The sequence below is a fragment of the Manacus vitellinus genome, unplaced genomic scaffold (genome assembly GCF_001715985.3).
Source record: "Manacus vitellinus isolate BGI_N305 unplaced genomic scaffold, ASM171598v3 scaffold_88_pilon, whole genome shotgun sequence".
Classification (NCBI taxonomy): Eukaryota; Metazoa; Chordata; class Aves; order Passeriformes; family Pipridae; genus Manacus; species Manacus vitellinus.
In genome coordinates, this window is record NW_021940861.1 from 61,630 (window position 1) to 78,306 (window position 16,677).

At 41.1% G+C, this 16,677-nt stretch overlaps 1 protein-coding gene across 2 annotated transcripts in view; it reads left to right on the forward strand.

Moving 5' to 3' along the window:
- The window catches only part of ETV6 (ETS variant 6), a 137,233-nt gene that overhangs the window by 38,292 nt on the left and 82,264 nt on the right, over window positions 1-16,677 (forward strand). The window contains exon 2 of one of the 2 annotated variants that reach the window (XM_029965016.1): window positions 10,647-10,773. In XM_029965016.1, the coding sequence (XP_029820876.1) occupies window positions 10,647-10,773 (127 nt within the window). The remainder of the gene's footprint in view (window positions 1-10,646; window positions 10,774-16,677) is intronic. The other variant, XM_029965017.1, reaches the window with a different exon arrangement.

Genomic DNA, 16,677 nt, shown 5'->3' on the forward strand with positions numbered 1-16,677 from the left:
ACAGTTTGTTTTGGAGCATCAGTAGCAGGACTGGGAACAGACCTGTGTCCTTCTTACTATTTCTCTTCAAACCTCTTCTGCACAGCTTGTTTTATCCTGTGCTTTGCAGTCTGACATCTGCCGCCCAGCCTTGTGCAGAACCACTGTTCAGGAGGTGATCCACTTTTTATTCCTCTTCTGAGTGCTGGGAGTGCCCCTGGAATTTCCAGACTGAAGGAATAAGGACTGTGTGGGATGTACCCTGTCACAGGATAGGTCATACCTGGAAGGCATCTCTTGTTTTCAGAGTGGTTGGGAAAGGATTGCTAATAGGTCTCCTTACGCAACAGAATATTCACCCGCTTAGTTCATTACTTATTAGCTCCAGGCAGGGACATTGCAGATTTGGTAATAGTAATGGTCAGATTATTACAGTGTACAGCATTAATGGAGAGAAAGCATTTAATATGAGCCATCACTCGACACTGTCATTGTCCTCGGAATACAGAACATATTGTCTGATTCAGGCTAAGCTCTCCTCCTGTCAATACCCCTTCTTAAAAGTATGTCTGGCTCGTGAGCTTCAGCTGCTTTTCAAACACGTTTGAGAGCACATCTCTTCTTCTTTTGAATCAGATATGCAGTACCATGACCAGCTGTTTCTGTATGAATATATTTTAAAACCCTCCTTAAAGTTCTGCCAATCTTGATGGCCCTGTGCTGGAAGGACTATATTTTAGAGAAAATAAAAGATCTTGCTGTACCTGAAGCTATCCCCGAGATGGTTTGTTTACTTTTTCTAAGTAATATTTTCGTGTCTGATGCACTGATCAGCAGAAAGTTCAATTTATTCTAGTTTGCATTCTCATACCCATAGACAGCTGACTAGAGAGACCTTCCAAAAGCTGCTAAGTAGCTTGTTAAATAAATTGTAAAAAAAGTAACCCAGTTCTTGTCCAGTCTGACCTGCTGCAGATTTTGTTTCTTTTTATGTAACTCAGCTTCTTTCTGTGGTTTCCCAATGCATCTTAATGTTTTAATCACAGCTTCTTATTAGTTTATCCTTCTGCAATGTCTTCCAGGTTACCTTCTTTTTCCTCTGTTTTTATTTCTCTTTGGATATTGGATTGTATCTGTCATATCTCTGTCCATTTCTGTAGTTCCTTTATTTCTTCCTTATAAACTAGACTGTTTCACTCTTGTAAAACTTGTCTGTCTTGCATCTATGGGGTGTGTGTGTATATATGATGCAGAATGAAGTGCCTGGAAATGTGCAGGATGCAGTTTTCGAAGTGAAATCCTACCAGGCGTTTTTATATACTCTCCTTCTTCAGCTAGACTTTCCTTTTATAGTCACACTGATCTTATTTCATTCATGTTAAAGTAAGTAGCTGAAGTAGGTGAAAGAATAGTAGGAGAGGAAGATTGTAATTTGTTGTTTCTTCCATTTCCAGTTTCTGTATAGTAGTCAAGGTCAGTGCAAGTATGGTCCTTTCTAGGAACTCCCTCTGCATGTAATGTGCTGGGAGTCAAATAATCTGAATCTTTCCGATATTTTATAGTGGCAAACATCCATCATTTCTTGTTTCTGGACTAGCTTATTAAGACAGTCTTTGAGAATGGGTATTTTATTTGACTGTCTTTCTCCCGTTGTGGATGCTGTTCGGTTTTCCTGAGCACTCAAGTGGATCTGCTCATTTTTTCACCAGGAGCACTTATTATAGCTCTCCTATTCCCAAGCTGGCCTAGATTCCCTCTGGAAAGTTGCCTTTACCTACTTGGAGGTGTTGTTGAAGAAGGGGATATAGCACCCTCTGTGCCATGCTGTGTATGCTTGGTTACTGTTGCACCACTTGAATCTTCAGGAGCAGCAACTCTAAGGTGTAGCCTCAGACCTTGTCATGGCACCCCCAGGTTTTGCTGTGTGTTTGGTATGTCCTTTTTTCGTGGAAAGTCTACCAGAATTCTGAAGCCTGATGAAATGCAATGGTGCTGTGTATGCCAGTAGTGGGGGGTTTTTTGCCAGTGAGGAAAGTAGTGAAGATGCCTGGCAGGTTAAACTGTTGTTTCACAGGACAGCAAGTAGGTACACCAGTTCTCTGGTCTGAAGTGGTCTTCAATACCAGAATCCAAATCTGCGATCAGGGTTGTTTTTGCAGTGCCTCCAGCAGTGGATGACTTTTCTTTGAGAAGGCACCTACATGATCACACATAAATGAGTTTTTTCCAGTTTGGTGTAGTAGCTGATTTTTGGGTGTGCCATTTTCAAATGGTAACAGATACAAGATAATTATGGCATATCATGATGCAATTTGTTTCCAAATAAGCATATACATATACGGACTGTCGACTCTCAGGTTCAAACTGATTTCATGTAGATAAGGAGAGAGAGTAGACTTAAGTTACTGAACTGTAGAAGATAAATATTGAGGTCCATATGTGAATTTTACTTCCACACTAATGTAAATCAGAATCAGAAACATGGTTTAAAAAAACCCCACAAACGTGAGAGTTTTGCAGGTACAAATGGGAGCAGAGTCCAGGTGTGCAATGGGACCAAGAAGAGTCACTTCTTATATTTGTAAATGGTATTTTTAAAATGTGTATTTCAGGGTGTTGTAACTCCACAGGAATTCTGTTTCCATCAGTGACTGAGGATTAAAAGAACCTGTGACTTTTATGTGAATTACTCTCCTATTATTTTTCCACTACTTAATTGATGGGCACATAGATATCCCAGGGCAGTGAATGAGTTGACCTTGTCCATGTGACAGTTCTCACCTGTGGTTTGTGTTATGTAAATATTTGAAACCTTCTGTTGTGAAGGATACTGTTCACAGTAATTGTAGCTTCAGTAAAAATGTTCAGAAAGCAATGCACATCCCTGATAGAAAGACCAGAAGTGATGACTGTGCTTGAAAATATGTTTGAATGCATAGTAAGCAATTGCAGTATTTTGACAGCTTCATAATGCAACCAAGTAAGAACACTTGTGCTGCCATGCCAGCCTTGAGATGCTGAAGAGGAGCTTTCCCATAACACGTGAGAGGGCAGGTCCTTGTACAGCATGTTTCCCTTAGTTTTCCCATCTCAGTTTCATGGCCTCCAGAAATCTTACACTGAAATGAGCACATGACTCCAGTAACGGGTGTTCAGAGTGTTAATTCCCATGCATGCAGGCAGGGTTGTACAACTACCATATGGTACAGAGATGAGGCTCTCCAGCCCTCCCTGTTTTAGAAAAAAGAACACAAAAAAGTGCAGTGAACTATCCCTGAGGCACAGCTATCCAAGCTTGGAAGGTCCTTCTGTGTTGCCCTCCTTGCTTCCCTACCGCTTACTCGCTGGCCACAGTACTTTTCCTAGCTGTGCAAATGTCTGTCTGTCTCAAACCTTCTGTGGTGCTTTGTGTGAAGCAAGTGTACTAACAAAACCATGATAAATGCCAAAGGAACCCTGTGGATCACAGCAGTGGCCCAGCTTTTTCAATGCCCTGCTTAAACAAAGGTCAGTAGCAAGCTCTTCAGAGGAGTGTTGCAGTGACAACCACATAACGCAAATTTTGGAGTTGCATGTGTAAAAGAGCTGGCAATAGGTCGTTTCTTAACATCAGGCAGTTGAATCCATGGCTGGTTTCTGCCTTGAAGTAGTAGGTCAGGTTGGCTAAGTCCCAGCTTTACTGCCTCTTCTTGGTGCCATGTTGAAGAAGGGTGGGTGGAAAGATAAGGCTTTACTCCCATTTAGAGTATGATGATTCCACTTCTAAATTCTGCCTCTTGGTTGTTATTTTGTGCTGCCTAGCTGAGATATCTATGGATAAAATTCTTTATTATACATATGAATGACTAATCATTTCATGAATTGTACTAAGATTTTTGTCTTAGTATTATCTTCTAGTTTAGTATCTTCTCACAGCTTGTTCTATTCCCTATTCCCCCATATTAGCAGTGACCACAGAGAAGAAATACTTTTTGAGCATGTAGTTCAACTATTTATTTGCTTCATTGGTATTTGCTAATTTGAAATATTTTGGAGTGCTTATACAGCAATGCAGCTGTATCATGGCATTTTCAATGACAACATTGATCTCTTCAGGTTGCCTTTCTATAACACTTGAGTGCATCAATATTGTTGTCTGTATAATTTTAGTTTAATTAGAACAGTGGCTGTAATCATTATGGGAGAAGCATGAACTTCCCCACTGTCTCCTTTCCCCTTCCCTTTGTGATGCATCATTGCACCTCCATGCCGGTTTTTTGTTTACTTAAATAAGGATCGAGACATGAGAGGGTAACCATCACCTACCCCTGACCCAGGAGGGACAGGCTGAAGGAAGGAGTCAGGGAGGAACTGAACTTCACAAAATTGCTAAGATTACAGAGACAATCTCTACTCTCAGTGTGCAGGAAATGAGATGTTAATCTTTTCCCAGTGCTGCTTTGCATAAGGTCCGTTCCAGAGAGCTGTGTTTGTTTCAATTTCTCTAATTACTGATAATGTGCTGATTGTGCTGTTATAGATTTGACATGAATTTCTATATTAATGGGAAAAAAAATGAGATGTCTGCCATGGAAATTATGAAGACGACAGCAACTGGGGGAAAGAAGTGGAGAGTTTAATACATACCATGGTACTGCAGAGCTGTAGTTTGCTTTTTCTGGAGCCTGAGCCTTTGTCCCTGGCAGAAGTTGGAGTATGCAAGCTATAACATTGACCACAGTCCCCAAATGTGCCATATAGTCTATTAGGGGCTCTGATTTCCCTCCTACTCCCTGTGCTAGACCCTCAAACTTGTCTCATAGTGGTCTTTTGGACTTTCATATCCAGCTATAGTGTTGCATACAAACCACTGGTGAACACTGCATGTCTTCCTCCCCTTTCTGCTTCCCCTCACGTGCCTCCCTAATGATTAACTTACTTGAATCTGCTGCTGTTGTCCCCTGTGCTGCTCTGTGGCTGGTTTGCTGGCATTGCCCTGCTGAGTGCCTACATGTTCAGGGCCTTCTGAATCTGCCCTGCAAACACCTCATTTCCTCCCAACAACCCTTTTCTCTAAGGCTATTTCTTCTCCTCTACCCTACTCGAGACACATACTCCTGTAAGGATCCACAGTAGGAAAACCAGACCACTATGAGCTCCCCCCAGCTCCTGGTCCCTTGGCTTGTCTTTTCATTTTTCTTGCCTCAGTGTGCTTGCCAAAAGAGATTGGTCCCATGTCCTCGTAGAGCTGGACATCCTCTGTGATTTGGGATATAGAGTGTTGTGTCCAGAACACCAGCTTCCACAGTCCTGAGAGCTACAACCATATGTTTCAAACCTGGATTTACTTAAGCCATGGGCATGTTGCACAGGGGGTTTTAAGCCTAGAGCTTCCCCAGAAATCTGAGGGCACCAGAACACTGCTCATCTCATCTGCTCACCTCTCTAAACGTATGTCCAACAAGTGAGGAGTTGGAGCCAGGTGATGGGATGATACCCAGGGAAGTGGAAACTCCCCTCAAAGCAGTGTCCTGCTTCCACTGTCCTGTGAGTAAGCAAAAATGGCCTGTGAGAACACAACAAGTAACTTTCTCCACTTCTACTGTTGGCTGCCCAGAAGTTACCACAGTGCAAACTGCTGTATCTCTACTTTGCCTGCTTCTCTGGGGAGCAGAGGGAGTCTGGGATGTTTGTAGAAGCAAAGATGGACAGCAAATGCAATAAGACAGGTATGGAGTGGCACAGGTACGCCAGCACCCTGGGGGCCAAATGTGTCAGCTTTCCCTCTTGGTTAATTTGTCCCATTACATGCAGTGTAGGAGTAAGTTTCTATGAGGTGATTGGGTTCAGCTGCCTTTTCTGTCCAGCGCAGGGTATTTGCAGGCGACATAGTCTGTTTTGATTTCCTGAAAACTGCTGCATAGGTAATGCATTTCTTTGCTTTATCAATTAAAAAACGTAGTTTTAGTATACCACCTAGCCAATTACTGAAGTAGTTGTGTCATTGTGACAACAAGAAAGCTTGTTTTAGCAGACTTTCTTACATATTTTATTTTCATTTCTACAAAAACATTTATGTCCTTTGTGCCTGGCATCTGAGTGAACTTAGTAAAGGGACAAAAAGACTATCAGATTGCAAGGCTGTTGCTTTGGAGTTTAGAAGGGTGTAATTTTAGCAAAAACCTGAAGCGGTTTTTACTTGCAGCTTCCCTCATCCTCAACTGTTGGACTTCTTTTAAAATTGCCTTTAAACTTTGCTATTTTGATTTTTTTATTATTATTATTACTGGTTTTATTTTAGCAATATGAATTGTTTGTGTTCCAAACAGAAAAAAACCTGTTCAGGTAGGTTTCATCTGAAAAGGATCAACCACAATTCCTCAAACTGAAACTGGTGTGTGCTTTGATGACTTTGGGAGTCTAGTCAACTGTTACATTCACTCTTACTACATAGTCATGATCAATACAGCTTTTGAGTTACCTTCCTGATTTAGATAGGATGATCTACAGCATTCTCAGCTGCTGGATATTTAGTATTTTGTACTTTTCTAGTACAAAGAGAACAAAAGCATAAATTCTTTTGATTCTTAACCATGTGTTTCAATGTGTCTCTGCTAAATTGGGTATGCCCCAGTCTCAGCACACCTGGCTGGTTGTCCTGGTGGCACTGTTGTAGCACCAGCCACTAGAGTAAACCCCAGGGAGGGCCTCCATAAAAGTTGACTTAATGCATCTGTTCAGTTGTTGTAGTCAAGGTGAAATTTCATGGTGGAACTTTCCTGACTCACTGTGAGCTGAAGAAACCTATCAAAAATGATGATGGCAATCAGTATGCCAGCTTTTTCATCCACTTCTTTGTGGCTACTGGCAAAATACTAGGGAGTGGCTATTTTGAAATTGCTGGTAGCTGGTAGTTGTTTGAGACTGAGCATCTGGTCACTTGTAGGTTTAAATGTTTATAGAGTCCCCTGGCAGATGGCAAATATGGAATGTGGTAATACCAAGTGCTTTCCTAGCACTCATCACCAAACATTTCAAAGGATCACACCAAATGTGTATTGATTCAGTTTCTTTTACCAGTAGATTAAGTTGCAGCAAGGGTGTTTGCCCAAGTACACGCAAGGTTCATGCTGGTTCTACCAGCACTGCCTATCCTTCCTCCCAAGCTGTGGCTTGAACAACCCTACCATTCTTGGCCTTAATACAAAGAGAAATATTAAACTGACTAGTTAGGAAACTCTTTCAGAAAAATTCTTAGTAGCAGAGTGTCTGGTTGTATAACCTTAGAAGCATGAGATGCCAGCCATGTTTTTGTTTGATGGATCCCACAGAGAGAAGCACTGAGCAGTTCTGGAGTTGTGAAGGGTAATGCAAATCCATTCTCACTGGTGTGAGCACAACAGTTACCTCCTGGAAATATGACTCTAAAAAGCCTCAAAAAGTGTGGAGGAACACATGTGACTGTGTCCGTGTAGGCTGGGAGTTGTGTGTGGCTGATGCACAGAGGTAGGTTGCAGAACTGGACTAATCTCTGCAGTTCTGCTTCCAGCCACATTACTGCCCCGTGCTGCAAACAGGCATGAAGCTCATTTTTCCCATGAGATGCCTTGACCTCCCTGTGCCATTACCATTCCACACCTTTTGGAAATCAGTCCAGGACAGTTACAAAGGCAACTCTTTCAGCTTGCAATTGTTAAATGTATTGCCCTTGAGAGGCACATGCTGGCCTTTTTCATGACAGCTTAGCGCTGAAATTACTTAGCTCATTTGAGCTTTGCACTTGCTGTAACTCAGGTTGTCCATGTGTCTAATAAAAAGAAAAATACTTACCTAATGTCTGTAAATTACTTTGATATTTAGGCTGAAGGTGCTGGAAAAAAATGCAAGATTGGTAAGAGAGGGCATTTCAAAGGCACTAATAGAAGTTGGATAGCTAACTCCCCTTTGTGCTTTGTGAACTGTGTTCTGTAAATACTACTAATTCTGTACACACATTACTGTGGACATCCAAGGTGTATGGAAAAAGTAAGCATTTCCATATCTTCAGGTTTTGACTGTCCTGTTCCTAAGAATACTAGGAAAAAATTAATGAAATGTATCTGTTTATAACAGTAAATCTCAGTGAAACTGTCATGGTATAAATCAAGTTATGGTATGCCTTTAGGAGGTTGATCAGTAAAGGCAGGTACTGGAAGCATAATATCTTAATTTGATCCAGTGCCTCCTGGGTGTTGAGGGAAGTGCACAGATTCTAGATTTAATTTCATTTTTTGTTTTCACTTTTCACCTGCTTTTGGCCCTTTGAAGCCAATTAGCCTTTGTCTTTGAAGCGATGATTCATTATTTCTGTGAGCATAAAATGGACCGAATACAGGACTGTATCCTGCAATCTTCAGGAGGGAGGAAAAGGACTTAGGTCTCCCACCTATCCTCTAGTACCTGTTTGCAGAGGCAAGTGTTTCAGAAGTATTTCAGAAGCGTTCCTGTTTTTATAAATATCTCAATAAACAAAAAGGGGCAGTGTGGTTCGATTATCAGAACTGTGGATTGCAGCAGAAAATGCTGGGAAGTGCCTCGTTTCGTTGCAGTCCGCTGGTGCTGTCCTCTGGGGTGAGAAGTGCAAATGAACAGTGAGACTGCAGAACAGGCACAGAGAGCTGCACCTTGTGGGAATGGGAAGCATAGAGGCAGCTGTTTTGGGTCGGGGAAGGAATTACATAAGCAGAAAACAGAATAATGTTTTGTAGCTCCACAAGTTTGTCTTTCATTGTGTCACAATGAACTTCCATGTTTGTTACCTACAAAAAGCTGAATTCATATAATCTAATGGATTGCTGTCGCCTGGACAGTGATAAATAGAAAGAAATTGAGTTTATGGAAGACAGGATCATAAGATTGAACAATTTCTGGTTAAAAAGTACTGAGCTAAAAGCCACAGAGATTGTCCTTGCAGAAATAACATCACGATGGTGGAGTGAAACAGGCCTGTCTTCACTCCATCTAAACCCAGAATAGTTATAATGGTTTGCTCACCATATGTTGTCAGTGTTCTCTGCCATGTGGCTATAGTGTATAGAGGTGGAACCCCTGATGTTGAGGCTAAACTTCTGGTTCTGCCTGAGCCCTGAGCAGTAAGCAGCTAGCAGCACCTTGCAGAAGAATGAACTGGGCTTGCTTTGAAGTGGTGGCTGAAAAATGCAAGACTTTCTAGGTGCTCCATGTTACATTTAGTTTTAGACATGTCACCTAATCTGCCTCAAAGGGTTTTTTTACAAGCCTTCCTGTCCTTTTGGGGGTAAGGGTGCTAACATTATGTTCTGCAGGTGCCTCTATCAGCTTCAGTCTATTTCCCTGTCTCATTACTGTGATGATGTTGTGGTTTGTCATGGAAATAGTTACCTTCTCTTGGACCAGCACCAAATTTGTCTTTTCCATTTGCCAGAGATTGAGGTCAGGGTAAGGAGCTGCACTTGTACTGTCCTGCAAGTCCTCAGAAATTAAGGTTACTCCTCCTGCTTCTGTGCATGCAGAGATGTAAATCCATACCGTTTGCACTGCTGTTCTTAAATTTCAGTAGCATGGTTTTGGAGAATAGCATGAATTGCCTTTCAGGAATCATATGGTTTTTTTTTTTTTATGTTCCTGTAAAATTGTGGCTATATTTATTTACAAAGGGTATAATTTGTGCTGTGATTGGAGTACAGGCTTAAAATATGGAAGAATTTTCCCATCAGATCTCATGAAGTTTCGGTCTAGATTTCTTGACAGGCGTTTTTGTAAATAAAAACCTGTGATAGTTATGAAACTAATGCAACATTCACAAATTGCCTTTTGACTCTATTTGACCCTGAGATTACTTCAGTTGGTTAAATCTTGATGATAATAATGCCAAGGTCACGGGTTGAATCCCCTGTATGGGCCATTCACTTAAGAGTTGGACTTAATAATCCCTTCCAAATCAGAATATTCTGTGATATATGCTTCTGTGGGTGTCCTTGCATAGCTGCTTTCTGTATGCCAACTTACTTATTTGGTTGCAAGTTAAATTACTTCAAAGAAGATAACAGTAACCAGGTTAGGCAAAAACAGAAGTATTACATTACTTGATGGTAAATAGAGTAGTTTGTAGTGATATATTTTTCTGCAGCAAAGACAAAAGTAATTTATTAATGTCTTTAAAATGCTAGGAAGGAGTAGTGTTAAATGTGTAACAAACTTGTTCAGATCATAACTGATTTGTTAGTGTAGTGGTTTTGGCACTTCAGTGGGACTCATGGTTGTATCATGGAGTTGCTGTCAGATTTTCACTGACATAAAACCTTCGGAGTCTCCCCACTTATGTGTCACTTCCCTTTCCTCCCTTGGCAAATTTCTGAAAAGTATCTTGGAAATTTTATGGACCTTTTGAAAATTAGACCCATCGCCCTAAAAGCTGTTTGGCCTCTGGCTGCAGCACGGGGCAGCACTTAGCCTGTGCAGTGCTTGCCCGCAAAGCGTGCTGTGCTCTGTGGTTCCCTGGGCAGCCAGGTGCATCACTAGTGCTGCTCACCATCACCACGCGCACACACACACTCACACTCTTCCTTCCTTCCACCTACTTCTCCCTCCTCTACCTTGGTTTCACACCTCCATTCCAAAGTTCACATTGTCCTCTCTCTCTCCCTCCCCCCCCATTTTCTTTTTAACAGCAGGAAAGAATTTCGTACACACCTCCAGCGAGCCCGGTACCGACTTACACTTCGTCACCACTACATGTCCCAGTGCCTCAAGCGATCAGGATGGATGAGGACGCGATCAGACTGCCAGCACACCTGCGTGAGTGTCAGCACAGAGGCGTCTTCAGTTCTTGGACTGAGGAGGGGGCAGGGCGGGGTGAGGAGTTATCACTGGTTTTATGGAAGAGAGCAAGGAAGTCCCTGGCTTTATACTTATTTTTTTTTTCTTTTTAAGATCTAGCTGGTTTGGTTTTCCTAGCTACTGTTTTTAGCTAAAGGAAATTAGTCTTAAATACAGTATGTTGTATCTCCCCCTCCCATCCCCTTGCCAAACAGTTGGGCTGTCATTTCTCATGACAGGCACGAGTATGGAGGGTTTATTTTGACAGGAAGTCCTATGTTTCTTCCACTTCAGAGGAATTGCTTGGTTATGTGCTGTGACACAAGGTTGATTTCACAATCTGTGGCGAGTGGAATGTATTTGTGCTGTGGGTATTTTTCAGGTTGCTAATGTTCTCAAATACTCATGGTGCCCAGGCTCTTTGGTATAGAGCATGAGGGCTAACAGAGGCAGTGGGAAAGGAGGAAGAATGAGCTTAGCTGAGCACAAAAGGATGCTGCAAAGGAAGGACATATCACTGACATTGAAACAAAAACTGGAGCTGGGGGCAAGGTGAGAGCCAGGTACTTCTTGCTGAGATGATTTCATGTTTGAGAAGTAGGAAAGGCCAAGGACTGTTGGCAAGCGAGAAGTGAATTAGGGAGATAGGATGAGGACAAGAAGAGTGGAATTTTCTTATTTGGAGAAGAAGCAGTTCTAATGGAAATAGAAATGTTTTAAGTAAACTTTTTTCAGGTGTTGCGTTCCTGGGTTACTTGAGCAACAGTGAGCAAGAGGGCCAGGAGCAAGCAAAACTTTGTGTTTTGCCAACTGAGAAATGGATTTGGGATTTCAGGGGGGCAGGGGAGTAAAGTCCATGTTTATCACAAGACATTCTCACTGCTGTCCTCAACTGTCACACACACACACACACACTCCTTTTCTGTATGAAGACTGTTTCAAGTGTTTTTGTAGTCTGTGCTCACTCCTTTGCTGGCCACTGAGTTGCTCTGCCCCGAGGTCATTCGTTGCCTGTGCAGCATTCTGCATGGTCTTGCATAGCCTGGGTTATACCTTTTCTCTGCTTTCTGACAGGAGTGGGATCTGGCACTGTGGACATTTCTGACCCTGTCTGGTCACTGCCTGAGTATCCATGAGCTCCCAGGCCCGGTTTGGCTGGCACATACGTGTGGCTGCTGATCTGTTCCTCTAGGCCAGGGAGGACTTAATGCCACATTCACAGAGCATTTCTGTGCTTTGCCCAAAACTTAAACACAAAAAAAACCCCAACACAGAAACAGTTCTCCAGCTGTTCTTTTCCCCACAGGTGCTGTTAATTCCCAGGTCTATTCCTCATTGCATTAATTGTTACTGCTTACTTCTGCTGTGGGAGCTACTGTCTGTCCCCTCCACAGCTATGGTCACGGCTGGCTTTACAGTTACTTATTGCACTCCCTGCTGTGTCTGGAAGATGCATAAGGCAGGAAGACAGAGACCCTTGATACTGAAAGTGGTGGCTGTTTTACCTACTTCCTTCATGTCAGCTAGCCAGCATGCTAGATAATGTAGAGCTTATAAGGCTTCCTCTCAGTGAAGACTTTTTATCCAGTATTTTTAGGTGTGATATTTTTTCACCTTGATCTTTGTTTTAGTTTTCCTGTTCTTTTGGTTGGCACATTTTTAATGCGAAAGAAGCCTTGCAAGTTTAGTGTTTCCACACCAGTCTGACTTGTTGCAGTGTAAAAGCACAGATGATTAATCATGAAATATCTGTGAAATAGCCTTCTATATAGTTAGTGTCTGAGATCATAAACAGCATGGAACACATTTACATAGCCTTACTAGTTGTAGTCTGTGGCAGTGTAGTATTTTGTAGCTCACTATGCAGTTTATATTGACACAAAACACTGTCATCAACCAGCAGAGCCAAACACTGTTAAAAACACTGTTTTTAAAGTACATAGTTTCATAGCTAGACCACGAGCGACCATTCTGAATTCCTTAAATGATCTCTGGTATAACTTCAGTTACAGAACTTCATGCAGTAAGTGCTGTGTTTGGGTCCCGTAACTGAGCTACAACAGGTGCAGAAAGATTTCTGTTCTTTATGTAAAAGACTTAAATGATGGGGAGGATATAAGGTCTCTAGATGTTCTTTCAATGCTTAATTATCCTCCTTATTTGCTTTTTTTAAGTGCCCTATTTATAGTTTGAATTAGTCAAGCTTCAGTTTCCAACTATTAGATCTCATTATCTCCTTTCCTGCTAAATATTATCAAAAGACTACTCCTGATATAGGTGCTTTTAGATAGTCACTTCTTAACCTTTTCTCAGCTAAACTGGATAGGAAGAGAGGTTTTTAAAGCTGTCAATCTTCCTGTTAAGCTTCCAGATTTTAAATTCTGTTTGTATCATCTCTGTGAACTGTTTCCCACTTCAGACATCCTTCTTAAAGTGAAGACAACAGCACTGAGGATGATATTCCAGGAGTAGTGTTCCTGATACTGTGTATAGAAATAATTCAGCACCTTTTGGATTCCGAGTAATGAGGTTTAGGAGGTATTAGTATGGGATTTTTCAGTTCCTGCATGGACTCCTCTCTTTTATTTTTTGTCTGTTTGTTTATTTTAGAGATGCATCTGAGTCACGGTTTTCATCCTAAATCCAAACTACCTCAGAAGTAAGGCAAGGTTGTAATTTTCTAGTTCAGGTTATGGTACTGTGTGGAGATTGGGTTTCGACCCACAAAGTCTGAGGGTTTTCTAGGTCTGAGATTTTGTTTGGTTCCAGCCTTACCACTGTTTTTGTCGATTAGCTGAAATATAATAACTTCTTCGAACCCTCACTAATTCCAGTGCAACAGAGAGATACGGTGAGTTTCTCTGTTCATACACAGAGCTGATAGCTTGTCAGGCCTCTACTCCTTCTGTTTCCGTGATGTTCTGTTGGCATTTACCAAAATAAAGGCAGAGTTCAGTCCTAACCCATACATCTTCACTTAGCTATGCTACAGATGCAGCTGAAAACAACAGTTAGCCCAAGTGAAGAGAGAACTAGAGACAAACATTTCAGCTGGAACATGAAGTACACCCTGTGGATTCAGGCAGTGTTTTGTGCCTTCCTATTAGAAATTTCACTATTTCTGATGTTTAAAAGCACTCTGAAACTGCTAACAGGAATAGTATGAGGATAATTAGTAGAAAAATTTCCTATTGTGCAATAAATTATTTCTCACTGTTTGGTGAGCAAATGAGTCTCAGCTATGCTGAGCTGACTTAATCCAGAGACTGGAAAACGGAGAAGTGCAAAATTTAGAAGAGTAGAATGCAGATCCCTCTTTGCTACAGTCTTGCATAGGAGGACTCCTCTTTGGCCAGCACAGCTAGATTATGTAGACAAACACCTTTTTCTGGGGGTGATATAAAGGCACCCTTTTCCTTCTCACACAACCTTTCTTGTTTTAAGAAGCTGCTTTCTCCCCAGTCAGCCCTGTTCCTGTAGTATAGAAGTACAGTGTAAGTAGTCCTAACTTTAAATCTCTGGGATAGTAAAGGATAATTTTCTGATAAAACATACCTTTCTCTCATGCTGCACTTCTCTGTAAGGGACTGTTACCCCTACTTTTAAACATACTTGTTTGTCTATATCATCCACCTATTACCTAGGAACAGAGTATTGGGGGCATTGTAAACAAAGGATCAGCGGGGAGCTGGAGAATGTACTTTCCTACATTTTAAGTATGTAGTCAAAAAACAGTTGCTCTTTGGCCCTGGTGGGTATGCTGTGGTAGTTTTGCAGCATATCTGATCTCCGCTAGACTAATGTCAGACCGAAGGAGTGTTTGGAAAATGGAGATTTTTACTGAAGATTGAAGAGAAGCAAGTTTGGCTCTCACACGAGACTCTGCCCTTGGTGCCTTCTGTGACCTTGGACATCTTGTTTTAGTTTCCCCACTGTAAAATTAAAAAAAGTCATGAGTGCAAAGACTCTTAACTGCCCAGATATTGTGATAATGAAGAATGCTAAGATAGGTGGAAGTCCTCTGAAACTATCTGCATACCCCTTATCTCTGAGGACACACTTAATATTGCCACAGAGAGAGTTAGTGGGTTTTTTTGATGGGGTCTGTATTTTTTTTATTCTATTTTTATTAAAGCAAATCTCTTTGTCTCATCTGGTAAATTGCCATTAGTTGCTTATTTTATGCCATAGCCGATACCTTGTAGTAAAAAGTCCTTGGAACTCCATAGAGGATACAGCATTTAAGAGATTTATATGAGAACCCTTCCCTGTGTCTATTAATACTCTCTGAATCAGAGAGAAAATAGGTTTTTCCTTTTTCGTAATACACAAGATTAAAATAAGATGGGTTGCCTTCTATAACAGCAACAGTATATATGTGCTAGAGGCTTCATGGTTTTATTTTGTCGCCTTCAACAAAAAACTTCAACAAGAGATACAGAAGAAATATCAGTGCTAAGAAAGGACATGTTGCACGCTCTGATCCTGTGCAAAGCATTCCCCCTTGCACATGTACGTTGATTTGTATGTTTGATTTTTATCTCTGAAGGGCATGTTATCTTGGGAACACGTGTGTGTTTGTTTAGGGAGGTGGATCTTATGGGCAGAGATTTCAGAGTTTTCTCTTGATACAAACGTGAGCATGAGTTAATTTCTTCCTCTGAACTAATTACTCTTCTCTCTTTAGGGTTGGCATCTTTTGTATGTCTGCCGCCCATTGTCATAATAAGACACACTGCACATAATTTTCTGTACAGATGAAGCAATTTTTCTTGACAGCAACTGATTTTTCTTGCTATTGCCTTTTTTCTGAACCCCGCCAACAGTCTGCACTGATGTTCAGAGTGAGATGATACAACTCAACATGCCACAGAACATGCATCACCTCATAGGGGAGAACTTTTACATTGGAACTGCAGTGTTGTCGTCTTGACTGCATTTGCTTTTGGGGTGTCGTGGTGGTAGGGAAAGCTAAAGACCTGTTTGTAAAATCATTTGAGTACTTTTTTTTTTTCCATTGTAGGCTAGGGTTCTGGTTTTTGGTTTTCCCGTGTGTGATAAATTCCAGGCCACAAGTGATTTTGATGAACTTCACCATATGCAGACCTGATTGCACACAGCTAGTGAGATGACATTTTTTATTTCAACATCTCTGTGTGTCCCTTGTTGTTACTTTCTGTTCTATTGCCCTCATTGAGGAGGACAGAAAGGAAATTTGTTTAGTTTTCTGCAATAATTGTATTAAAGGCTTTAAGTTTTTAGTGAGTGTTTCATAGCAATCTTTGTACATGTCTGTTTGTAGTATTATTTGATACTCTGATTTGGTGGGAACTAGTCCAGTGGTTCTGTGTTGGTTTGGCATCTTTGTGACCCTATCTGTACTACATACTGAAAAAAAGTTGTCTGTCCCAAGTGGGAACATGAGTAGTAAGGTAGGACAGGTAGTTGGGCTCTCAGTTGGGCAGTTTCTTTAAACTAAGTCATTTATAATACCTGAAGGCAGTTTATTAACAGCTTCTTTCTCTTGATTGTGCATTGTTGCTTATATGTATCATTTGTGGGTTTTGTGTTTTAAGGGCACCAATTGTTTTCTTTTTTTTTTTCTTTTTTATTATTATTATTATTATTAAAGGAATGCAGGAAACCAGAGGAAGAGGAAGCAACAACTCTCTCAGGTTTGCCAAGGATCCATTTTTCTCCTGTATAGTGTCTATTAATTATGCTGCTCCTTTTATTAATTCTTTGTCACCTGTTGAATATTCTACAGTTTTGGCTAGCAGATGGAAAGCTACTTTGAAGCATTAAGCAGATTGTTATTTAGTTACTAGAATATTCAATGCACTGAACTGAGAGTATGTAGTGAGATGGGAAAAAAAGCCCTTC